Source organism: Varroa destructor, unplaced genomic scaffold, assembly GCF_002443255.2.
Source record: "Varroa destructor unplaced genomic scaffold, Vdes_3.0 BEIS01000002.1, whole genome shotgun sequence".
Lineage (NCBI taxonomy): Eukaryota > Metazoa > Arthropoda > Arachnida > Mesostigmata > Varroidae > Varroa > Varroa destructor.
The window spans coordinates 54,111,604-54,137,150 of NW_019211455.1; the positions used below are offsets into that span (position 1 = coordinate 54,111,604).

The window sequence follows — 25,547 nt, forward strand, 5'->3', positions numbered from 1 at the left end:
AACTCACAGGATAATTTTCGACGGGTCCAAACGAAAATATTCCTAACTGAGCGGCCAGTGAGATCAAAAGCGTTTTATTGACATTGTCAGCATGAAAGAACCGTTTGTGCGGGGACCTCCCAGTTGGCTTCGTCAATAACACACCCTGCTAAATGCTGTGTGTCTATTTAAAACGGATTTTGGCGGTTTCTGCTGGAAAGCGACAGATAAGCAAAACGACAGGAAGACCGCAATACTCTGTATTGAGTAATTGTCACTGGTGAAGCGTTGATTAAGCACTGCTCTGAGTACATTCTTGCCTGTTTTTCTGTGCTACTGTTGCAATGACAGATAACGTAAGTTGAATATGTGACCATATCATTGATGTCTACGCAGTGTTTCTTATTCGCCTTATGATTACTACTACATCGTCACGATGTTCGATCAATGTTGGTTCTCATGTGAATTGTTTATTTCGTCATAGTGTTAACAATGATTTGGAAAAAATAAGTAAGCTCAATAGTGTGTCTAGTTTTTGCGCACTTAGATTAAATCGAGAAAATGACAAATTGAGCTATTTCGTATACATTTCTCTAGTGGAATCGAATACTCTTTTTTAGTACAGCTAACGTTAGCGAGAGTTCGCTGGTCAAGCAGCTTTAGTATCAAAAACGTAAGTGCTTCGATTATTACGTCCGGTGCTGCCGTATTAAAGACTCATTGACTTTAGCGTTAAATGATCTGTAACGTTCTTTAACGTTTTCTGCAGCCCTCAAAACGTTTGTCCGGTAACAATAGTGACAAGTTACCAAATGTCAATATTGTTAGTAACAAAAAATTTCCACTTTAGATGATCAACTATAATTAAATGCTGAACAACAATGCTGAACATTGCGCACAACTCAAAATATACCGAATGGTAAATTTTTGGAAATAAAACCTGTTATTAAACATATTTAATAACCAATTATTAGTATTAATATAATAAGGTTAATACTTGACTTTCTTATTAACTTTTTGCTTGCTGGGCAAGAAGAAAGCTGATTAATAAACCACGTTTGATATACGTCAGATCCCGTCGCAGGCGGTGCAGAGAGTAAGAAAAAATGCGCTTAAGATATACGTGGATCAATAGTAGTAAGTTGTGAAAAACAACAAATAGCAACTAATCTCCTAGGTCATGTAAAAAAAAAAAGTAGAAAACAGAATTGCCAAACTTTGAAAAAGAATGTCAAATTTTCTTCATATCGTAGCATCACTAGTGATCCATCATTACCATGCAAGGCCAGTAGTTGAGATTGATAACTGCATATGTTTACATAAATCTGCTACATAAGCTACGCCGATTTTTGCGTCTGATCTATAAATGAGCGTGTGTTTAGTATGCAAAGAGAAATCTCGTATTCCAGGTGGACCAGGATCATCTTCAGACAAGAAATAATCTGATGAGACGTTTCGTTGTACGGGCGTTGCTCGAACTCGATGCCGAAGTAGCGGATGGCAGCGACGAAAGGTCGCGATTGGATACGTTTAAAGCAGCTACCCTTCTGAAGTTATTCCCGATTCGGGGCTCGTTTCACGATCTGGTGCCGTTCGACAACGACTTCTACATCAAGCACGTTGTGCCAAAAATCGAGAAGCGACTCGCCTATGAACTAAAGCCGCTAGCCGAGGTTGATCTTGTAACTGATCAAACTGTAGCCGAAAAGTATTCTGAACTTTACGACAAGTTGAAGGCTCTGGCAGATCAGTACAAGAGACTTCTTAGTAATGTTGGTAACAGTCAACAGCTTCTTCAGGATGTGCTTCGCCACCAGCAGTGGGCTCTTCGTCAAAAATTAGCACAGGCCGAAGTTGATCGGCTGGCGCTCACTTCGGTGATCTTTGACAAGAAGCTGATCAAGATTAATCGAGACATCTACAATATTTTTTGCTCGTACAAGTTTGATGAAGCGGTTAAAGTTGTGGAGGATCAAATCAATCGCGACATCCAAGCCCTCCAAGAAGAAATTGCCGCTCGGACAAAAAAGCACGAAGTCTACCAAAAAGCACGCAAAGTATCACCCGAAATCGATGTTCTGCTAGAGCGATACGAGTCGACAGTAACCAGCATCAATCAGCTTCGGGCATATCAGCTGGAAGAAAACTGATCATCTTTTATAATAACGAAGCCGTTAATTCATTTGTTATGTAATATTGTAAAGCGATGCTGAAAAGTTGAGGAAGGTTAAACAAAGAAGGAGACTTAGATGCGGAATATTATAAATGAATCACATTTATCCCCACTCCTGAAAAAGCGTATTCTAACGTTCAAATTACTTCGAGTCAAGGTTACGCATACAAACATGTTGAAAAACTACTCGTGTTTTCCGTTGATACGCGATTCGGTGTGAAATAAAATGAACAGTATTCTCAGGTTATAACTTTGAGCGATCCTGTGGAAATGAAACGACTAATAGGTAGAAAAAGTAATTTGTTATACATAACAACTAAAATATTTTATACATATTTTTTATGTAGAGGTATCACTGTTGTTATTTATCAAATTGTAGGAGGTTCATTCGAAATAGCAGTGTCTTATGTGCTGTATCCATTTCAGTGGGCTCATCGATTTCTTGGTAGAGAATTAAAACTCGTCATTGACAACAAAGTACTGATTGGGAGAAATCCAGGTTTCCGCTAATTGATTGCTATTTTCGATTAGGGAGCAAGCTAAGCCATAAAAGTTTTTCGAGACATGCAATTTGCAATCTAATATCAACATATTCTTTTCAGTGACAAAGGCTATACAAGTTTTAGTTTTTAGAATGTCTGTATGATTTGTGGCTCGCAAAGCCGAGTTTATATTACTATATCTTGTATGTTACAGGTCGCTTATTGCTGCAGTCATATCCAAGCACCTGGTGTATTAGTTGAGCTACATTCTACATAAACGATCCATAAGTTATCTACCATAAAGTCTTGCCAAGCATGCCAGCTTTTTACATGTCAACAGCATATAATAAGTCCATATTCATGCATTTACCACAAGGAATAGTTTACGTTATATTGATTTGTAATCAGCCACATATTTAATTGGCGGGTAATAATTCTTTAACTATGCCTGTAAATAGAATTCATATAGATTAATTTTATGTGTTTAATGCATCTCTTGGAAAAACAGCCTCGACTTTGTCCGCCAAGACATACTACTAATTTTGAGAATAATGTGTTGGACTTTCACTAACGTTCAAGAATGAAACGTTGATTGGTGCATCTCGAGCCTTATCATCAAGTTACAATGTGAACTAAAGTATTATTTGGAGTATCATATGTTGGTTGTATATCCGATTTATACATGTCCTGATGATGGATACAGACAGTAGATTATGGTAAGCAAGGTTCTGTTTTATAGATTCGCTTGAGCTTTAATAGTTGCGAAGATTCCTAAGAAGCTGCGTAATGCGCCTTGTATACGAACTAATTAGGGTTTTATTTTGTAAAAACTAAAGGTACATGTACTTTATCGTGTTTTTTATCATTAGCACGTACTTTAAAATTGGCTTATACTGTGTTTGGATATTTTAGGTAATGCCTGAACAGGTCAGTCAAATAGAGGACATTCGGTTGGGGAGAAAAGTTCTCAGTGCGTTGCTGAATCGACATTCTTTAGTCGTAAGCACACTAAGTTTTATTTACCAGATTATATACTACACCTATTGGATTAAATACTCATGTTCAATTGTTTTCAACTCGTTTAGCAGTTTTATGAGTGGAACTGAACAATCCTAGGGACCTTGGAAAGCGAATTGGCAAGATAAGTTTGACTAAGACATATGAAGTAAGGATGAACAAAGCTAGAGCATTATTAAAATAAACAAGACATCTCATGAGTATTTGCCTCCAGTGGCCCTGGTGTTCTTCTCCACGAGAAGCAGGTACACACTCAAGGAAATTTTCTTTTTGAAGGGAAACATGTCCTACTTTATGTTGAGTAAATGTCCGTATGCTTTGTAAGCTTTAGGCTATTAAGTTTCGTATATCCATTAATGCCTATTTATTTTGTAGGAACCGGTAGAATGCAATAGTGTTTGTGAGCTACTTCCTGGAAAGCTTTACGAACTATCTGGACCAACGAACAGCGGAAAAAGCGTTGTGAGCCAGGATATGGTTATATCCTGCCTCCTGAGAGGTTACTCCGCTGTTATTGTCGACTGTGACTATCGTCTGGACACACTTGGCCTTTTACAAAAAATTAAGGATCTGTGCAAGTAGGGACCACATGATTTTTTTTTCATCTGTAATTAAATATGACTAAGCTTTTGCTGGGCAGAATTTTAGAAAACTTCATTTTAAGTATCAGTTATGTATAGAGACTTCTACAGAGTTTTCTAAGGATATTCATTAAGTTTATTGAGCTTTCTCTTGAAAAATAGTGTGCCTAATATTTTCTCTTATTAATACAAAAAATTGACTAGCATATTTTTTCATACACACAGATTACCTTGTTATTTTTTTCTATTCCTTCTCAGCTTGATATATCTACAATTTCGATTAGGCATGCACCTTTTCGCCTAGAAATTTGTTATCGGACAAGCCTGCATTAATGTTCTTTATGATTTACTATTGTATCGACTTTTAGGGCCCGTAACCTTTCGCCAAGTCACTTTAAGTCAATGCTGTATCGTCTCACGATTCAAAAGTGCGGAACATTGACGGAATTGCAAGTTTTCGTCGGTTTTCGTCTTCCGCAGCTGCTAAGTACAGAGCCTGTTGCTCTGGTCGTAATTGATAGCCTTTCATCTTTTTACTGGCACGATCGATATTCTATTCCCAATGTACCTGAACTTTATTCAGGCCTTTGGCAGCGATTAGCTCGGCTCAGTCTCAAGTTTGAGATGAGCACAATTGTCACAATGCAGTGCTTATTTAGGCAACAGGCCTCGCCCTTCGGGAACGACAAACCATTCCTCAGGCCGTCTAGTCTTGATGTAACGCCAGCCATTGTCAAGAACCTCGGACAAACGAAATTCAGCGTCCAGTTCGCCAATCGGACGGACGTGTATAGAATGGTGGCTGGTCAATTACTGCTAGTAGCCACGTATTCTAAAGAACGGTGATTGAACTTGTTACTATCAAACACTAACTGCCTGTTCACACTGGTATAAACTATTTGTCGGTTAATTCTGAGAGCGAGCTTTTCTCAGAGCGTCGAGGGGAGATTGCACGTTATATACTTTACGCGCGACAGAATAAACAAAGGTTGGTGATTTAATTTACGGTAGAAGGTCCTTCAGGTCTAAATCGGAACTGGCATGTGCTGATTCCTAGATTATTTTATTATATTCTATTCAATATTGTCTGTATACAGAATCCAATCTGAGGCAAACGCTGAGACGTCGGTCCAAAGCTCTCGCGAACTCTAAGAGCGATTAATCTTAACTGTGTTCCACTTCATCAATTAACTAATAATATAACACGAAACGAAATAAAGAAGTTGACCTTTTTTGAAAAGTGTTATTATTAGACGACTATACACGTATTTCTGAAATTGAATTATGTATTACAAGCCACACGACTATTTTTATATGTAGTCTATTCAGTATCGAAAATTTGCTGAGATTTTAAGTTCGTGGAAGGTACATCCGCTTGGCCGACGAATCTTCCTGGGTTTTCGCCATAAATCCTTCACGAGGCCCTGTTGTCCAAACGTTTTGGTCTTCATCCAATACAGCTGTATCAATTTGTATATAGTAAACACCTGGACAACAGATTCGCAGAAACAAATGACATACTGGCACAAATACTTCATGGCAATGAGCTATGTCTTACCTGTACAGATAGAAACAGTTAGCACCTCGCTCGATTGTGTTAAGTTCGATATATAGTGTACCTATTCTAACGAAATTATTACCCTTTTACGACGTACGATTCTAGATTCTCTCTGTCGCGCAAGAATCAATCAATCGCACCGAAAACCAACTAAGGTCTTGTTATATACTAATCACCTCATAAATAACCACTTAATAACGGTACCTAATTAACACGTCTCAGCAAGAAATTTCAGCAGACTGACTACGGCACGCCGGTTTATGCATGTCATGAATTTTAACAAAGAACCCTCTTTAATAATTTCGATTCGACAAAACGATTTTAAGCCTGCGATTAAGTACCGCACAAACTTGCTTCGTTGAGCTGTAATTCATTATTAATGACAAGTACTACCAAACGTTTCCCCTTGTATGAACTAAATCGAAACCAATCAACTTTTTGGTATTATTCAAACCCATTACCTGCTGTCGGTAGAGAAACAAGAAACTCGGCTGAAAAGTAATCGTTTCTGGGTCGGGCAACCTCTTCAAGGCAGAGCAATGCCGGCTCCCCCGCAGCGACCTTGAGTCGTACGCGGCGAACTTTACGATGAGCGTTAGCGCTTTGTTGTACAACTCCCTCAACTTTAAGTGACAGCTGAGAGCCTGCGATAAACACCTGAGTACACATACAATCGTATAACTTTACTCACTGTCGTACCATCTCTGGCTAACAGGCGAATTATTAAAGAGGGAAATTCAGATGCTTGTTATTAATAGCGTAGCACAAATTCATTGTAGCTAGACAGTACATTTATTCAAGAAGTACATATATATTCGACTACGATCAAAATCATTCTGGGGTAACTTTTTGGCCAGTTGCTCTGAAAATGACACAAGCTGAAGTTTTCATTTTACCTATGTTATGATTATCTACTTTTATTTATTAATCTACGATAGCAGTTGAGAAACTACGAAAACCATCAATAATATATGTTAAATGAACTCATACATGAGTTTTTTTTTTGTTATTTTAACTATATGAGCCAAAAAAGTAACATATATCATCTTAAACTGGATATACACTAGGATGAAAACGGCTACAATCTAAAACAGCATAGAGATACTTAAATCCAATGGTCTTCATTCACCTTTTACTTACCGGCTCATTCGGATTTGTCTGTTGTGGGCTAACCGCCAGCTGGAGAGTGGTTTTCTGAAGTCGCTGAAAAAAGAACCGCGGCAGATGCAGCGGCACGCCCACGAGGAACTGGGAAATTTCCACAAGAGTACTAACCTTTGGAACAGAGTACACGAAAAGTATAATAACCTGACATGATCCTCGCAGGAAAAACACTTTGTGAAAATTACTATATAAATACAGAGTTGAATATTTAAGTATATGCATCTATTTTATTATTTATAGCTTCAAGAACAAAACTGCACTTTATTCCCTGCCTTGTTGCCCTTACAATCATCGCTACACCAAAATCAACATAGAGCGTATTTTGAATTCCGCTTTTCAAAATGGCGAACTCCCGGCTTCTCGATATAGTATCTTCGAATATCACATGAAACGTCAAAGACTTACTTACGGCAATTTTACTGTCACTTTTTTTCGATTTAACATGGTTTATTACTCTCATGATTAGAACCGATGTAACCTTTGCACATAATTACGTATTATACTTAACCATTGGTATATTGCAGTAATACCAATACTGTAAAACTGCGAAATTTTGATGTAGAATATCAATTACTTTGTGGGCTAAACGGTTCTCAAAATAAAACGTCGACAACACACGTTGAACTTCAGTTTACCTTTGTCGTAGTGAGGCCTTCTCCAGCGTCAACGAGTTCGCGATAGAGTGATACTGCCTTCTGTTTTGCCTCGAAGTCGCGAAACGAACTTGAGCAAGGATTATTTGCAGCATCGCCGCTCCAAGGTTCAACCATGCTGACTTGGGCTCTGCAAATAACGTAAAATGAAGATAAGACGAAAATTTAGATCATTAACATAACGTTGTGCAGGGACTGCGCTAATGAAATATATGTAACAGTTTACTTATTTCGATGTTAAATTCTTTGTCCCATGAAGGGGTGAACCTCGCATACGGAACATAATAACAATGATTAAGATGAGAGTGCCGTACTGTCTATAAAAAAGGAATATCCGTTGAACGTTAGCGTAATCCTTTCTTATTACATAGAGCACACAACTGTAATTTAGTTTCGAGAAAGGCATAATAAAATATAGAGTTTAGTGGCGTTAATGCTAATATTACTTATATATGTCCGTTGAAGTATTTTATGGTCTTAATAGCCCATTTCAAAATGGTAGCATTTGCTTTAAAACGATTCTTGTCGCATTGTGATCATTACTATTATTATTATTATTGGAAAGGTCAACCTTAAAGGTAGGTTGGAAGAAGAATGATCATTTTTCTTCACGCACGGATTATATCGGATGGTATAATTATTTCTCAACGATCTATTAAAACGCTTCTCTATATAACAGTAATACAAGGTAAGCGTTGGATATCAGTATGTAGTAATGGTACCTCACCTGATACCCTGATTGTACTGGGAGACCTTCTCGGCAGCTTGAGCAATCAGCTGGCACTTGTGCTGCATCACGCGGAGGTGCCGTAAACTTTGCTCATCAGCGTCGAAACTGCTCTCGAACAAGGCGGCCCACTGATCGCTTAAGGCCCGCCAGTCGCGCGCACTTTTCCTTAGCTGACTCACAACACTACAGAAAAGGCGACACAAATCAAAACAAATTGAGTCTCTTGGATTTACAAATATTTGGCTATCCTTTCGATATAGAAAAAATAGAATAAGTAGCCTTTGGAATCGCACCACTTGCGTTTACGAGACAAGATTACGTTCCCAATGAGTAGAATTAATACTTATTAACAATCTAGTCAAAATCCAAAATTCTTGGATAGGAGAAGGGTCGCGCACGAGACAAAATTAATCATGCACGTAATAGAATTGCCGCATATTTGTGCCACGCAGCCAATTATTTTTATAGATGACAGCGAAAGGAAGCATTCCTAATATTGTGTTCTCTCTATAGACACCTTCATTCCAAACTGAAACAACCCAAATCTAACGAAGCATGGTTTGGATTTTTTTTTCGACAAAGGCATATTGTATTTCAACAGAAAAGGCCTAGATCACTTACCGGCCACATTTGAGGTTATCATCTCGGGTCTGTGCCGCTAGCGAAGCTGCAATAGCAGGTGGAGGACACGTGCGCAAGCAGCCTGCAGCGTGAACTAGCTGTTGACTTAACGAGATCATCTGTGCACGTAGTCGAACATATTCCACTTGAAACTGAAGACTATGCTGAGGTGTTGTTGCAGCTGTGTAGCCAAACTCGACGTTAATAATAGCATATATATACGACGTTATAGATCATTGTTACGCACTCATAATAACAGCCTAAAGCATAGTTTTCATCTAACTCTTCAAAGAGGTGTTTTTTTTTTAATATGATACTGATACGTGAGCTGCTGTCGTTGATGGTTACCCTCTAATGACATAACTAGGAGCAGAATGTATTTTTTTTGTCGTAATAAAACAGATCAAAAGAAAAATAAATGGCCCATCTTACGGGACAGATTAAGCTGATAAACAATAGAGCTAATCTGGTATAATGGTCTAACTAAAATGAACATATTAAGAGACATGCCATGAAAGCGTTTCTTACTAACAGGTTCGATGCGCATACCTTTAAGTGCAGATACTGCTGTTTCATAATGACATGTCTCCCGAGTTTCCTCGGCCAATGCCAGTTTCTTAATGGCCACAAGCCAATGATAGAGATGCTCTGAACTCACAGCTGTTTCAAGGTTCTCGACCAACCTGCGAACAGCGCGATGCTGTCCATAGTGAGCTGCTTGTCTAGCTAGACGGTACAGGTCCCATGGACCAACGTGAGTCATTAACTCTGGAGGAAATATCAACTGGCCAGCAGGCCCCTCAAGACTGGCTTGCAGTAGAAGTGTCCAAAGGATAAGCGGTCGCTGAGGCAGCCATTGCCGTATCTTAGGTTCAAGATGAGCCAGGACTCGGCGTTCAGCTCCGATAGCGGCCAGCGTTTGGCAGATCGCTTCGTTGGGAAGGAAGAGGGCCAATACATCAACGAAATGCGAACACAGAGCTGCGTCGACGCGACACAGGTCAAGAACGCAGCGTAGCGCCAGCGTTAAAGCAACCGATGGTCCCGAAGAGCTCACGAGGAAGAGAAGGGTTTCAATAGCTGAACATGTGTCACGCATCAGATCCACATGCGCCATCTTTTCTGCAAAATTTTATGACAGAACAGCACATTATCTAAGCGTATCTTCAATGTGTGAAAATCTAATAATTAAAAACATTCCAGCTTAAAACTAAAACATTTACAGAGCTACCATTAAATGCCAAAAGAATATTGTACTGAATAAATTTTCGTAAGTCAAGAAATAACGTGTTTTACCCATACACTTTGTTCACGGAACCGCGCTTGACAATTGCTTTCAAAATGTCAATTTGCCATATATCTCACCTATGTTCGATGTCACGCTTGACGAGGTTGATTAGCTCAATTACCTTTTTTCTACACTAACCTTTGCAAATATGCACTGCTAACTGAGTTATGAGCTCCACGGACACTGCAGCTAGCCGAACATCCTCGTGGTAGATGGTTTGCGTGCAAAGGTGCAGAATGTCTGACGAAGGGGACAGATCGATTCGGTGGACTGCGAGTGACTTCGTCAACAAAACGATAACTCGTATGGCCTGACATTTAAGGCCCATGTATGGGCTTGATAGCGCATAGCTCACCTATAAGCATAAGTGAAGATAAAAGGAGCAAGCTAATATATATTGCGGTGTGTGTCATTTACACGAAACCCGTTATTTTTTACTCGTCTTTTTAATACCCTTTGCATTGTGTAAACTTGTTACGATAAAAATTTTCAGGCTGCACAAACGATTCATAACCAGCTGAATTTGACGCAATGTCTGACTACTGCTTCGAGCGTCGGACTCAGAGTATATTAATCAGCTGAGCACCTATGAAGAAATGAGCGTCATTTTTTGCGCGGCACTAATATATTCTTACTCTGTTTAATTATGTGCTCATTAAGTACAATTTAATAGACAATTTTATAATATTAATAAGAGAAATGTCAGCAGTTACCAAACGGTCCATGTGCTCCTTGTGCCACAGATGAGCCCAGCGTTCTTCTTCGGCAAGAAACCTTAGGTCGCTAAGAGCTTGCCTTCGAACAGCTGCTCGAGGATCGCTTTCAAGATGTTCCAGCAGCAGATGGATCTGCGACGTGATATGTGAGATAGATGATGCGGCCAGCTTAGTCAGGACGGCCAGAATTTCCACCACGAAGTCCTGCGCTGGATGGGTGGGCAATAATGAAAGGCAAAGTTCGCGGACCTGTTGTGGAATGGGAACGAGATGAGTAGGAACAAGATTATCTTTAGCGGAACTGAAAACAACAAGTTCTTCCAATGTACCGTAATTCGTTATTTGAAAATAATTTTGCAACCGACTATAATTTGGGTATATAATCTTTAAAGTACTTAAACGTTTTTATCTGAATTTAGCCGATCTTTTCCAGTATATCATCAAAGGAGTATTTTTTTAAACAAATATAGATATTTTTTAGCTTAGAAGGCCTACTTTACTGTGCTGCTAGACCTGATTCGCTGTCTGAGCATCGTGCGTCATGTTCGAAAACACCGACAACAGCTTGAGTTTAATATCAACCGGAGTTGATAAGTCCTTCATCATATGGGCGACAATGGGGCAGATGGAACTCGCAAACTGATGAGATACGGCGGACAAACGAGAGCAGGCGTAAATTGCTGCTTCGAGTTCGACAGTGTCATTCGATTCGAGGCTTGACCTGTAAGCAACAAATAGAATAAACAGAAACTCTGGGTAATGATTCTGCCAATACATTCAATACCTTGAGTATGAACTGCGCGTTAATGTATAGTCCTCAGTCCTTTAACCTGTGTGAAAAAGGGGAAGTAGCGAAATTTTACGATACGACAATAATAATAGTAGTAATACCTGATGGAATGATGTACATTGCTGCGATCTTTAACGACACAAGCAATGCTACCCAAGGTACGGAGAGTAAGGGCTCGAGCAACCGGATCATTCGAATACATCACAATGAAAATTCGTCGCACAAACTCATCCACGGAGAGAATTTTGTCCAGGTGCTTCTCGCTTTCTTGCATTACCCGAAGGATGAGCAGACGCAAGAAGTTGCTCCTAAAAAACGTGACAGAAGAAATTTCAATGATGAGATTCTCTATTCTAAATAAGAACATATTTAAAATTCTCCGCGCTTATATTTGCAGAATCCATCCGCTATTCAATTAAACTAAAAAAACCAATTCAGTAAAAAAAATCATCTTTCAAGTTACTTTCTTTCTGTCGAATCTGAATTTTTTCACGATCACACTTCACTATAGTCACTTGCATAGTCAAACTCAATTTAGTTTTTTGAAAGACGTGATTCACGTACTAAAGAGAACTAAGATAGATTGCAGCGTATATATATATATATAATACATAAAAAACATCACTGGAGACGTCAGTGGTCTGCACGACGCCACATACCGAGATAAAGCTTTAACAATTTAAGTGCGAATTTTACATGCGCCTGTTTTTTGTCTAGACTTACTGGTTTCCTCGAAAGACTTCGGCCAATTTCAGGCAGGCTGAGTTGATCAGAATAGGAAATGGATATTTCTCGAACAGACGTGGAAAGCGAACAATAGTTTCGCACTGTTCGCCTTGACGCCCCGAACGCAAACCTGCAAGGTAAATTTTGGGGTACAATAAATAATAGGCAAAAATGCAATAGCTAATCAAAATGCCACTTAACTGCTTTTGTCGTAAACCATAATGATCCATTGGCTAAGGTATTTGTCCGTACTGCTCTCTGTTTGTTAGAACATATATTTGCCTTGTGGTGAGGTGCCAGTATTTCGCGGTAACCTTAGTACAAGTAGGCTAACCGATACGTTGCTTTTTGTTCCATTCGAATAGCTCGCAAATAAGATTTAATATATTTAATCTCATGCGTGAATTAATGATTTTAATCCCATTGTGCTTCATATGGATCAATGACAAACGATGACGATATTTAAATGTTTCCTTTATGATATTTCATTATCTAAATATTATTATATTAAATTATTTAATTATTTGTTTTAACAATTGTATTTCTAATTTTCTATCTCCTACAATTTAATAAATTTGTCTCTCTTCTATACATTTTTTTTGTTTAGAAATTTTGAGAAAATTTGTATAACACTCAAAACGGTTTTTTGTCAACGATAGATAAACCATAATTCGTATAGTACATATATATGACAGGTGTGTACAAATATGCTACCTTTATCTAGTTCGGTTAGCGCTGAATTTGCGTCCTGCTCGCCGTCTTGCCAGGACTCCGTGAAGCTCACTCGAATCGGAGTCGACCCTATCGTTCCCAGCATCTTTACTTCTTATTCCAGTTCAATACGTGCTGGAACTCTAAAGCATGTTCCACAGTCACTTAGAAGCAGTAACGCAAGTTGCTTGTAATTACATCGAATTGATTAGAGACCGCATTTACAGAACGTGTAATATCCGCATGACGCGGAAAATAATGCCAACTCTTCTTTTTGTAAACTCATGTTCCAGAACGGTATGTAGACTGAGTAGAAGAGCGCTAGTTGTTTGTAAACATTGTTAGCGGGCCACATCGCGCTAAGTTCCAAATCTTGATTATTTTAAAAAAGAAATTGGTCGTGAGAAACATTTTACATAATAAATAGTAGGTAATAATTTGGTAATTTTTTTTTAAATCGTTATCATCGAGATGAAACCATGCGTAAAGCAATAAACCTCAGCGGCCTGACTTCTGCATCAAACTATCGTGATTTGTCGTACAGCCAATTTAGAGGATAAGGTATTCAGCAGCTGACCAAGTAGAACCGGCCCTCGACGGTTTCAAATATCGAGACGAATTTATTGCTTAAATAGGATGTTTTTTCTCGTTTGGTGCATTTGATTTGTCTTTACACATATAGCTATAAACGAAATGAAAAATCAAATATAAAACTGTGTAAATGTTATTAGATCGAGTAAGACATGTAGAAATGAAGGGTTTTGTGCGCACGGAAATCATTTGATGTATGTTCTTGTTAACTAAAAGCTATAAACTCGAGTGAAACAAATGTCGAGCAAAGCAAAAAAAATCCTCGTTTGTGGAGATGTCAATGGAAAAATTGACCACCTATACAAACGTGTTTCGAGTATTCAAGCTAAAGGACAGGTTTTCGACAGTCTTTTTGTTGTAGGCGAATTCTTCTCGCCTTTCGCAGACATTTTGGCTGTTTGGGAAAGTTACACTTCAGGAGCCAAAACCGTACCGATAATGACATACATTCTGGGGCCGAAATCGGAAAATCTTAGTAAGTTTTACGAGGGCGTCGACGAAGGTGGGGAGCTCTGCCCTAATATTGTTTACATGGGAAAGCAAGGTATTATTACAATGGCGACCGGTTTAAGAGTGGCGTACTTCTCTGGCACGGACTGCGGCTCTGTCAAAACTGCAAATTACACGTATAGTCTTCATGATGTACACAAATTTCTTCGGCCATTAGTGGATAGTCAGACCAACGTCGATATTCTACTTACAGCCGATTGGCCTGCTGGCATCACCAAGTATGCTGGATCGAATCCGATTGCATCGAAAGTTGCCGGAAGCATAGGTATAGCTCAAATCGCGTATTTTATCAAGCCGCGCTATCATTTTACTGCGTCGAAAGACCTTTTCTACGAGCGTGTACCTTATAGAAATCACATGGTGCTAACCGAAAAAGCAGTTCAAGCGACCCGATTTATATCCGCCGCCCAAGTAGGCTCCAAAGAGAAATATCTCTACGCCTTCACTATCACGCCGATTGTATATGCTACCCATGCGGAAATATCGAAACAGGCCGATAACGTAACGGAGAATCCTTATCCTGCATTTGCTTTGCCACAAGAACAAGAGGAAGCGTTTCAGGGATTCTTCTACGATGCTAAAGCCAAATACAACGAGGAGCCGAAGAAGACAAAACGTCAAAAAGGTGAACACAAAGACGACTCACAGAAGAAGCCGCGACTTCAGCAAATCTCACAGGATGATTGTTGGTTCTGTTTGGCCAGCCCGAAGATCGCAAAGCATCTAGTCGGTTCCATAGGGAAACTCTGTTATTTGGCTATAGCAAAAGGAGCAATTAATTCGTACCATTGTATGATTCTTCCTGTTGCCCATCATCGAAACATGGCTGAGCTCGACCTTGACACGAGGATTGAACTAGCCAAATATAAAACTTCGCTGAATCGCTTCTTCGAAGTGAAAGACATGTATGCAGTGTACTTCGAAAGAAACTTCCGATGTTCGCACATGCAGTTACAGGTAGTGCCGATCAGCCGCAAGATCCCAGAGGATAATGTCAAAGCGGCCTTTGTCGATTACGGCTCATCAGTAGGCGTTAAAATGGAGGAAATTCCTCTGAATACGGACTTAGCACAGGTGATTGGTACCAAGGATCAGGCATACTTCTTCACCGAGTTCGGCAAAACCAAAATGCTCGCACTTATCAGACGAAACTTCCCACTGAATTTTGGCCGTGAAGTGGTCTGCTGCAGTGATCTGCTCGATCTGCCGGAACGATCAGACTGGAAAGAGTGCGCTTTGTCAGAGGAACAAGAAATTGAAATGACAGTCACGTTCAAGAAGGAATTCGCCACATTTGATTGGACCCATGAAGATGACTCTAGCGAAAGCGACTAGTGAAATATTACGTTGAAGGGCAAATAAATAAAAGGACCCGTGTTCTGATTCTTGATAATATTGACGAACTAAGAATAAGAATCAATGAATGCATATAACTCGGTTAGGAATTTCTGTTGCTTAGACAAATCGATAAATGCTTCTAATTTCTGTGTATATTATGCATTGTATATACTATGTTAAATCCTCAGCGAAATAAATTGCTTTCCTTTTGTATATCTTGTTGCTACTTAGGTTCAAAAGTATAAAGTTCAGAGTATGACTAGCCTTTAATTATTTTTCTGTGTAAATCACATTTTCGTCGCTTAAAAGTCTCTATGCAGGCTAACAGCCAAATGACCGGTTCAAGAAAACGCACTTTATGACACCTCCAATTTCTGTCCAGTTTGTCCTTCCATAGTTTTAATTTTTCCGTTTTTAGTTGGTTGTAGGTATAGCTCATCTGTATACAGTCAAGATGATCCGTATGCACGTCTTTAGCGCCTTATATAAAACGCAAAGGATTTTTTTGTGTGTTTGCTTTGCACTGTGAACATTAACGAACGCAATTCCACCATTTTGATCACTGTGCTCGCGTATGACGATAGATTAACCGGTAAGTTATACCAATACATAAATTCAAATAAATTACAACCATAAAAACACCGATCAGTTTGATATCATAGAGTTTATTTTGACTGGTTAATTATCATCGCTATCATTTTCTTTTTCTTTCTCATTTCATTCTCTGTATTTTTCTCTTTTTTTTTTCAGTCTCGCTACTCTTTCCTTTAGATTCGTCGTTGCTTCTCTCATTTTTTCGTTGGTAGTAAATTACTAATAAGTACATTCGAAGCTGTTGTTGTCACTGTTTTTTTTTGTTGATGTTGGCTATTACGTTATTGTTATTTGTTTTGTTGTTGGTTGGTTGCCATTACTGCAGCGACTGTGTGCACATCGCCACACACAGTTAAGATAAGTGAACACAAGTTCCCTGTTTTCCTTCTGCCCCCTTCCTGACAGAAGCAAACCTATGTATATATATATATATATATATATATATATATTCCCACTAGTTTTTCTGCCGTGTTCCCTTTCCACGTTTCAGTTTTACGAAATTCATTTTCTCTAACTTAGTTATTGTGTTTGGTAGCATGTTGTGTGTGTGAGCTGTATTGTTTATTTTTACATCACCTGCTTTCTACTCAACCTCAACGTATAATGGATACTGTATTGCGCATATCTGCTCCCCAGCCGTCCAGCCCTCGCTGAAGCTTTGGCCCAAAGACACTAGCCCCTTGAGTGTGTAGGTTAAATAAATAAAACGAATATAAAATATAATGATACAATCATTTTATACTATTAATGGTGCTACTACTGAACATCGTCACCATTAATTTGTCAATGAGAATTATAGCAAAAAAAATAGGAAAATTGCTACAATTGTTTAATAATTATATGATCAGAGCATCATTATAGTCGCAGGTAATACAGATAAAGAGCATCGCCTCATGCATCATATCATCACTTCGCATGCAGTTGTCCCCAGTTAACGTCTGACGTACAAGTTTGTCTCTCAGTCTACTGACGACACACTGTTCTCGCGCTGGACGCACAGAATTGAAACCTAAAGCAGAAGGGAATCTGTTTACCTTTATATATATATATATATATAAAGAGAGAAATGGGTTTATGGAAAATGTATAAGAATAATCATAATTGTATACTAATCATTACCTTTACGATACGACAGTAATCTAGCAATTTCTCCTCTTTGTCTAATCGAAATAATCCTTATTATATATTTACGGACCGAGAGAAGCTGGGCACTCCTGAGTGCAATGAGAAACTGCTAAAGCCCGTTAAATGACTTCTAACGTACTTAGGACAACCATGAAACACCGACGAGCGCACAAACAAAATCGAATGTTTCGGTTATTAAAAAAATATCATGAACGTTAGCAACAATATGCACGCAGGAATGACGTTATCCCAAAAATAAAACCGAGAACAGATAAAAAAAAACACCCAGACAAATGACACCAACTAACAGGTGCATATCTGAGAATAATTTGAAACAAGAACTGTTTACCTATTCATACACAAACCTGACTTTTTCGCATACTCATCAATTGCGCTCACAGATACTCGCACATTCTCAAGCCCTACACACATCACACGCTGCACAAATGTTTATCTTCAAACATTCACGTTTGCTTCGAAAATTGAAAAATTCTATTGCGTCACTTCTCCCGATTCCGTTTCCTACTATCTCACACGTATATAGTCCGGTCTCAGTCGCTCTCCTTCCCTCTTTTGTGTTATCTTTTCGATTTCCCATCGAAGTGTCTTCATAAGAATTGAAAGCAGAAAATGTTGTATAATACACTGGAAATATTCGTGTTTTATGGCCATTACTGTTCTCTCGTCATCGAAGGAGCGTCGGTCTTGCGCCAATCCAAGCGTTTTGAATCTTCTCTGTTTGTCGTCTCTCGAGTTGAGACTAGGTGCTTCGATTTGTGTGCGTGTCTCCGTATATATTTATGTTTGGGTGTGTGTGTGTGTGTATATATATTGGTATTTGTGTGCTTAAATGTGTTTATGTAATTTGTCATAGCATTGGCATACCGACCGACTTAATGTTACCGTTGACAAATTGCTGTTCGTTTATTGATACATAATGGTATTGTGGTGTACTGTTACGCCGTAATCACACAGCGTTTAGCTATTCTGTCATCGGCCATACGCATATTTAATAATCTGTTTCAGCTGTACGAGATCTAATCTATTCGCGTATTGGCTTGTCTTGAAGCTATCGCTCTCTATATGTTAATTTGAATGTTTGTGTGTGTATGTGCATGTGTGGGCGCGACGAAGGGTATCATCTGCAATTTTCTCCTTCTCTTCTGTTACACAATAGAAATGATACGTCCTTGTGTGAATTTGTTTTCACAACAACTATTCACCCATGATTCAAACCTAAATTTACATTTCTCGCTTATACAACAAGGGTGACTCTGAGGTTTCGTGCTTGCACATTAAATATAATCAGTCCCTCTGATCATAACTTTATCCAATGTTACCGTGCTAAAAACAGCATAAAATATGAGCCACTTTCTTTACGATTATCGTATTTCTGGGAAGGCGGCTGGCAGCACTCCTGCTTGGCCAGCAGGCAACGATGCGAGAGCAATATAAACAATTGTGTCATTTCTAGTTGCGCTAGTTTACACACACCTACACCAACGCATCGCGAGTTACCTAATCTCTAGTTATTGTTATATTACTTTAGCTGCTAACGGTGATCCTCACATGATTTTGACGTCACCAATGTTTGTTGCTTCCCAGAAGCATACGCATCAAATCTCAACGCGCTCAAGCCCTTGTTTCAAATCTCTACCTTAATTTCCTATTTCTCATTAATTGCATTGCAAATTTATCACAGCATGCTTGCTGTTTTTATTCTATCTTTAGCTCTGGCTTATGCACTTGTCACTTTATATCTCAGTTCCTTATTTCGACTGCGCACTTCCCGTCTTCCTTCGGTAAAGCGGCGCCATCTTTTGCTGTGTTCTTCTGCCCGTATCTGTGTGTTCGTGTCAGAATTGAAGAAGTATTTGTTGTTATTGTTGATGTTGTTTTCACTCTTATCGTCTGCTCCTTCTCTCTTGCGCTTTCCTTTCCCTCTCGCCTTCTGGTTCTGTCGCTGCCTAACTATTTACATGAGTCCGGTAAGCCTAGGAGTTTTGAGGGGGGCTCTTCTTCTCATCGGGCGGACCTCCCGGCCCTGCGCTAGCTCTGTCCGGGTTACTGTTCCAGCCGGTGAAGTCTGGCTCGGGATTGTCCGGATCGCCCATGCCAACGGGACCTCCCAGTGCGCCGTTATTGCCACCAGGTGGCGGTTGAGCAGCACTGGCGTCGTACTGTGTATTCTCCAGCCGTGTGATTAGCCGCTCATCCTCGTCCCCGAATTCGCCTCCCATTAATGACGGCTCGCCAACGACCATCACGTCTTGCTCGCGCAGAAATTGCGGCGGTGGTGGAGTCGGATACCTGACGGGTTGGTAAGAGAAGAGTTAGCAGACGATGATGATGGTGATCATGGGGAAATGGCAGGAAGGAACGATAAAAAACGCAGATACGAAGGTCTTCCTGTTAGTGTTGATTGGATATCGAAAGGGAACTAGCTGTTGATGAGAACCTATCATATCTACACTGTACCCGAGAGAGAAACATACTTGTGTAGAAGTCATGCAAAGTGTGAAAGCGTCACTGAAAGTAGCCTAATATTCAATACGTCAATTGAGATTCGATAAGATGTTTAGTCAGATGCTACACATAAGGTACCATAATCAAGTGTTTTATTGCAAATGAGCGTTATTACATAGTATTGCTATTTTTCGTTGGCACCGCCACAGCTTTTGGAGGGGTAGATAAGCGAGTGATACCGGCCAGTGATTCGCACGCGCGGCTTTTAGGTCTCGCTATCCGACAAAATCGGGCTACGAGAATCAATTATTAAGACTTCTTCGTCGTTCTTTAATCCTTCTTTAGGCATTAAAATATGTCAAGGTGCATGTGTCTAGCGATCTCTTTTGTTCAATACAAATCGAGTTATGCTTGTGATATTTTTTCCATAGCACTCAATTTATTCTCGACACCAGCTAAATTCTTCCACGAATCAACAAAGTACATGTGCTATTGAACATATCTACATACACACAATACATTAGATCCTCATTGAGAAAACCTCATTCAAAAAAAAGCTTAACGATAAATGTGTCCCGATTCATTCCAGAGCAAAAACAAAAAAACAATTACGAAACCAAACAAAAACAATACAGCATCTTACTTTTCAACATAGTCATTCAATACGCCAAACTAGCACTCGCCCGCCCAGATAACCCACCACCCCAGCCTCATCCTTGCTTCTTTCTTGTCCCTCGAAAAAATCAGTTACGTCTCTTAACAAGTACACTTTGTTCGTCTGCTCACGGTGTTTCTGGAGCACCTGGAACTCATGGCGCACATTAGACCCAGCGTCGTACTCATACTCACGCAGGCAGACACACACAGAGACAGACACACCCTGCACCCTGCATCATCACATTTGAACATCACTCGAGTGGCGTGCATTCTAACATTTACATGGTCACGAGCACAACACATCGAACACATTGTTGTCTCGTGCTCTTTGTTTCTCTGTTTCCTGTTCCGTCTATTGCTGAGAGATCATTACCCCTGCGAGCCCGGTCCGCCGGGGGGTGCAGCCATAAACGGCTGCTGTGGCCCAGGACTCATGTTCTTCTTTTTGCTGCCGGCGCCCGTCGTCGCCGTCGAGGGCTTTCGCTTGCGCCGCTTCGAAGCCGGACGTTGAGATTCTGCAATTGTAGATGATTGCAATTCGCGGTAACGTGCGTATGGAACGAGCACGATGGGTGCGTTAAGATACGCGCGTCGCGTCCACGTAACAGTCGGTGTCAACAGTAGAAGGTTGTAAAAGGAAAAAGTAATCATTCGTTAGTTATTCTGACTACGTTGAAAAACTGTTCGATTTTGGCCAGTATTGTTGTCCGTACAGGAAAGCAGTATCAGCTTGTAATTCTTGTTCATTATTACGCCGTTAGTTTTGCTCAGCTGCTATATAGAGCGTTGTTTAATCAACTCATGATGGGAAAACATTAAAATTGGGGGTAGGTAAAGATAATCTGTCAAGTGTATGTCAGCTTTGTAGTTGACAATGCTTACGCTTCAAGGGCGGATCTATATAGGATGCTATGAGCGATAGGGAAATGATAAAAACGAACGATGACAATAAGAGAGCAGTACAATGGCAATTTAGCCGCAAAAGCGGGGATAAAGCGAAGCATGGCTCTGGATATTTCTCGCGTTGATAACGGGGAGAAGGGGGGACGGCGTGAGGGGCGAAAGCGGAACGATCAGAGAGATCAGCGCGAAATCGGATTACTGATACATCAAACCAATCAAGCTAAGCTGAAGTTATTGCGGATTGCTAATTAACAGATCATTCATCGTTCCAATTCATGGATAGACACAGCCCCAAGCCATGGGTAATTACGATTCGAGAATAGTAACAGCAAACACTAGGCATAAAACTGGTAAACGTACTGGTAAAAATGCAGCGACAATGGCAATTAATTCTGATAAAGTGACGATTCAATGATAGCTATTATACACAGTTAATAAAACAACAATGACATTGTTGGAAATACGTATGAGTAGTAATCACACTAAAATAAGAAGCAAATTAAATGGAAAAACCGAACCAAACTGACAGATAATGATATATAACTGTGTTGTTTTTGTGCGTCTACGTCATGTTGAGTGGAACTCTTGAGTGTGTAACGTTCTTTCTGTGGAAATAACGTTTCCATATAGCAGGACTGATACTATGTGGCACAATCTATTCAGCTTCTTTTATTATTCTAACATATTGGTATAGGTATGCTTGTATTATAAAGCCGTTCAGGCTCTCCGATGAGTAGCCGGTTTAGACCGATGTGTTCAAGTGCGACAATTTGCCTAGTTCGACGTCTGCAAATACTCGATTCTGCGAATGCGTGTTTCTGTGTGAGGTAGTTGATAGGAGAACGAACACAAACCTAAATCTGGGGTGGACATCATTTTCATGTCGTTCGGGGGCATTGCACCACCCCGGTTCGCCGGGGAAGCTGCGGTAACAGACAAAAACACAGATCACAACAAACAGAGAAAGACAGAATAGTGCATCTATTAGAAGTTGCGAATCGATGTTTGTTCTTTTTGCCGATCGTGTCAATATAGCAGCAATCGATCAATTAATAAGCTAAAATGTTGACTAAGCGAAAAAAAAAATTGGTGACCCGCGCAAGATTTAGTCACTAAGAAAATGAGAGCGACAGCACTAGAAGTAGAAGCGCGATGGCAGCGACGAAACATTCAATTGCTTGCCTCCAGGATTCACCCCCTAGTTAAAAGCTTATTTTCACTGATTTTGTACTGAGTAGACAACTGGAGCGCGATATGAAAGGGGCCGAGCATTTTTCATAGTTCAATAATCACACTCATATGACCAAACCGCTGCTCATAGAAATATAGTGAATGGAATAGGAAACACAGAATAAACAACAGGGCCCAACTCAGTAACTCACAGATACTAAAACACTGCGCGGATAGTAATTTTGCCATGACTGAAAAAAATTGATGATGTAAAATGCGTTGCGTGCGAAAGTATAATGCTTTCTTAAAAGTAGAACTGAACCAGAAATCTTGCTCGTAGCTTTTTTAACAGTTATAAAGGAGAAAGATAAAATCTTAAGACAATAAATCGTGAAAATTTTTATCGACCTCGTAGATTGAAAGGGCTACAGGCGAGCCTTGGTTTCGAAATAACCGACAGATCACAGATGAATGAAACTGGAGGCAAGTTGAAAAAGCAATTCGGATTTTTGGATCTAGCTAATTGGTAGTTTAGCATTGGCTCACAGAAAAACGCGTTCATAAGTGAGCAAATATAGCATTTGCAAATTGATCATACGGCCAGCACTACTACTAAGCATTTTGCATGTCAAGTAGGTTGTGAACAACAAGAAACATTCATCGAGGCGCAGATCTCTATGCGTTGCGGAGGAGTGCGGATAATTTTTTCATCTTCTACGGTGTAAAAGAAATCACTAGGAACAAAACAAAAATTGTCAACTCAGTTAGCAAGTAAAAGGAAAAACAAATGCGTTTTAAGCAAAAACACATACCAAGCACTGAAAAATAGTATATGTAACGAGTTCAATAATCTGATAATTATCGAGAAGTATTATAGCTCTCGCTCTTTATAACAGTATCGGTACCTATAAGAGTATAAGTGCATATATGCTTATCTATACATATAGTACGTACACACATTTTACGTGGAAAACACATGTCTCGTCATACGATCTAAGCTTAAATTTTATAAATAAGAAACCATCTTCAAGACTGTTTATGAAAAACGGGGTAGAAGTGTTAAACTACTTCATTTAAATTTAAATACAACACCTTCCCGTGGCTGTTCCAGAGCAAGTGTAAGTGATTGGTATTGTTGAATATTACGTCCATATACACCCAGACATACACAGAACCAGACATTTCACGAATGAGTAATCAAAATATCGTTCATAATCTTTTACATGGAAATGTACGCAGGTGTACAGAGCATTAGTTCCGGGCAAAATACGCCATTTTATAATCACTGTGGGCAAGCGTACAATAGTAAATCGCGAGGTTTTCTCCCATCACTCGAATCTCTACTTTCCGCTGTTGACGCTGATATTTTGAGCTCCCTTAATACGTATAATACGAAAGGAAATTAAGGCCAGCGAGGGCAAAGGTACTCACCAGGGGGCTGACACATACGCTGCCATTTATGAAACAGCGTCGTTTTGAGACAGTCCTTCGGAGAAAGCTGGTATGCCTTATGACGACTCATTAGCTCTTGCATTGGCTCGAGTATAACACATAAGCGAAGGTAGTTGAGCGTCGAGTTGGTTAGCCCCTGCCGCGTGCAGTTCTTCGACATCTGGTCCATCACCTATTCAAGATGGTGGATTAAAATTCCATACGGTGAATACTAGATACATACATATATATATACACATACTGTAAAACATAATAGTTAAATTCAATAGGGGTGTCGTTACTCGATTTTATTGCGTCGCATTAACTACATATACATATATATATATATATATATATATATATATATATATATATATTCACTTTAATATGTAAGCAAACATTATGCAGCAAAGGTGTAATACAGTAGTGAAGCTAGTCAATAAAATTGTTTAACCGAGTGATATTGTATACTATGTCTAAGTAAAAATTCGTTTTGATGAACATTTAATGACATTATAGAGATGGTGTAGTAGGCCCCTCTTTACTGTAGGCTCACAAAATTCCAAGGGAGCTTCGCATACTGCTTCAGGTGGAAACTAATCTGTTAAAAAGGACTTTTCGAAATAAATCTTTGTTTTTTAGTACATTGATAAAAAAAAGAATAGATTGTATAATTAACGGTTTACAGTAAACCCTGTTCACTAAAGCGCATTGTGTGTTCATGCAGCTAAACGTAACTGGCTGATATCGCTGTTAACGGATGCATCACTTGATTTTATAGGAAATTTGGAAAACACGTTGACTTCGAAAAAAGGCAGGCGCGTATTAAAAATATTATCAAAGATTAGGAAAGAAAGATCGCAGACATAACATCTATTTTCTGTGCTTTATAGTAATAACAATAGCCAATAACAATTGTAAAGATGTTTATAAAAAAAAATCGACACGCACTTACTAGCGTCGCTGCATACCGCTTTTACCATGAGGTCTGCACAATGAAAGGATATCACGAACTAAGTGCTTTTGCAAAAACTGCGTCAAACGATGCCCCAGAATCAGGCTAGATGTACTATAACTCATACACTTGGCGCATAAATGAAAGAGTATAGACTGAGTGTCATGGCAGATCTGATTTATTTAACCAAAGATGTTAAAAACATGATCTTGCAACAAAATTTCAATGGCTATGCGTATGCAAAACATGTAAAAGTGTTTCAGGTACCTATAAAGACCTACACAATTCTTTTTAGTAGATGTCTTTTTATACTAAAATGGGTGCTTCCGTATCACGCCAATGTACTGTACAGAATAGAGGTATAATAGGGCGATCCCTGAGGTCTGGCACTTCTCGAGCGGTTTATTTAGTAACCCTAATCTGCCAAGATAGTTCAGTTACAGCAATTTAAGGATAATACAATTTAAATTTAATACAATTTAAAGATATTATCTGCGTATTTTTACCAGGTCGGTGTAGGCTATTGATGTGTAGTAAATTCAGTGCCAACACCCATACACTCAAACACACACACATACATTCAAATTCAGCATGTGACATCATTTTCCTGTTAGAGAT

The 25,547-nt window shown here is 39.4% G+C and overlaps 5 protein-coding genes across 12 annotated transcripts in view; 3 read left to right on the forward strand and 2 right to left on the reverse strand.

The window, feature by feature from the left end:
• Window positions 1-2,402, forward strand: LOC147758005 (uncharacterized). 4 transcript variants are annotated; one of them, XM_086981277.1, is made up of 3 exons: window positions 1-335; window positions 830-898; window positions 1,362-2,402. In XM_086981277.1, the coding sequence occupies exons 2-3, from the start codon at window positions 848-850 to the stop codon at window positions 2,127-2,129; spliced, it is 819 nt and encodes a 272-aa protein (XP_086837403.1). In that variant the 5' UTR covers window positions 1-335; window positions 830-847; the 3' UTR covers window positions 2,130-2,402. The 4 variants fall into 4 exon arrangements, with proteins under 4 accessions (XP_086837403.1, XP_086837404.1, XP_086837405.1 ...); XM_086981278.1 differs by having other exon boundaries at window positions 1,389-2,402; XM_086981279.1 differs by lacking the exon at window positions 830-898.
• Window positions 361-5,472, forward strand: Xrcc2 (X-ray repair cross complementing 2). The gene is made up of 4 exons (XM_022791324.2): window positions 361-652; window positions 3,547-3,633; window positions 4,027-4,229; window positions 4,601-5,472. The coding sequence occupies exons 2-4, from the start codon at window positions 3,550-3,552 to the stop codon at window positions 5,076-5,078; spliced, it is 765 nt and encodes a 254-aa protein (XP_022647059.1). The 5' UTR covers window positions 361-652; window positions 3,547-3,549; the 3' UTR covers window positions 5,079-5,472.
• defl (Integrator complex subunit 7) lies at window positions 5,448-19,058 on the reverse strand. Of its 2 annotated transcripts, XM_022791319.2 has the most exons (14): window positions 18,917-19,058; window positions 13,193-13,332; window positions 12,476-12,608; window positions 11,854-12,060; window positions 11,476-11,683; window positions 10,960-11,211; window positions 10,385-10,601; window positions 9,508-10,080; window positions 8,959-9,139; window positions 8,335-8,520; window positions 7,590-7,737; window positions 6,931-7,065; window positions 6,252-6,447; window positions 5,448-5,719 (listed from the first exon to the last, which is right to left on the reverse strand). In XM_022791319.2, the coding sequence occupies exons 2-14, from the start codon at window positions 13,293-13,295 to the stop codon at window positions 5,583-5,585; spliced, it is 2,676 nt and encodes an 891-aa protein (XP_022647054.1). In that variant the 5' UTR covers window positions 13,296-13,332; window positions 18,917-19,058; the 3' UTR covers window positions 5,448-5,582. The 2 variants fall into 2 exon arrangements, with proteins under 2 accessions (XP_022647054.1, XP_022647055.1); XM_022791320.2 differs by lacking the exons at window positions 5,448-5,719; window positions 18,917-19,058 and having other exon boundaries at window positions 6,307-6,447; window positions 6,931-7,060; window positions 13,193-13,512.
• Window positions 13,745-15,841, forward strand: LOC111244348 (CWF19-like protein 1). Its single transcript, XM_022791350.2, has one exon. It carries the CDS (start codon window positions 14,018-14,020, stop codon window positions 15,623-15,625), a length of 1,608 nt encoding a protein of 535 aa, XP_022647085.1. The 5' UTR covers window positions 13,745-14,017; the 3' UTR covers window positions 15,626-15,841.
• LOC111243958 (LIM domain-binding protein 2-like) overlaps window positions 16,274-25,547 on the reverse strand; it is a 27,683-nt gene continuing 18,409 nt past the window's right edge. For 2 of the 4 annotated variants that reach the window (XM_022790389.2, XM_022790392.2), the window contains exons 6-9: window positions 23,975-24,167; window positions 22,228-22,296; window positions 20,844-20,985; window positions 16,274-19,657 (exon numbers count right to left, since the gene is read on the reverse strand). In XM_022790389.2, coding sequence (XP_022646124.1) covers window positions 19,342-19,657; window positions 20,844-20,985; window positions 22,228-22,296; window positions 23,975-24,167 — 720 coding nt within the window. In that variant the 3' untranslated portion in view covers window positions 16,274-19,341. Of the gene's footprint in view, window positions 19,658-20,456; window positions 20,986-22,227; window positions 22,297-23,974; window positions 24,168-25,547 lie in introns of all 4 variants that reach the window. The other 2 variants (XR_002670688.2, XM_022790393.2) reach the window with 2 other exon arrangements.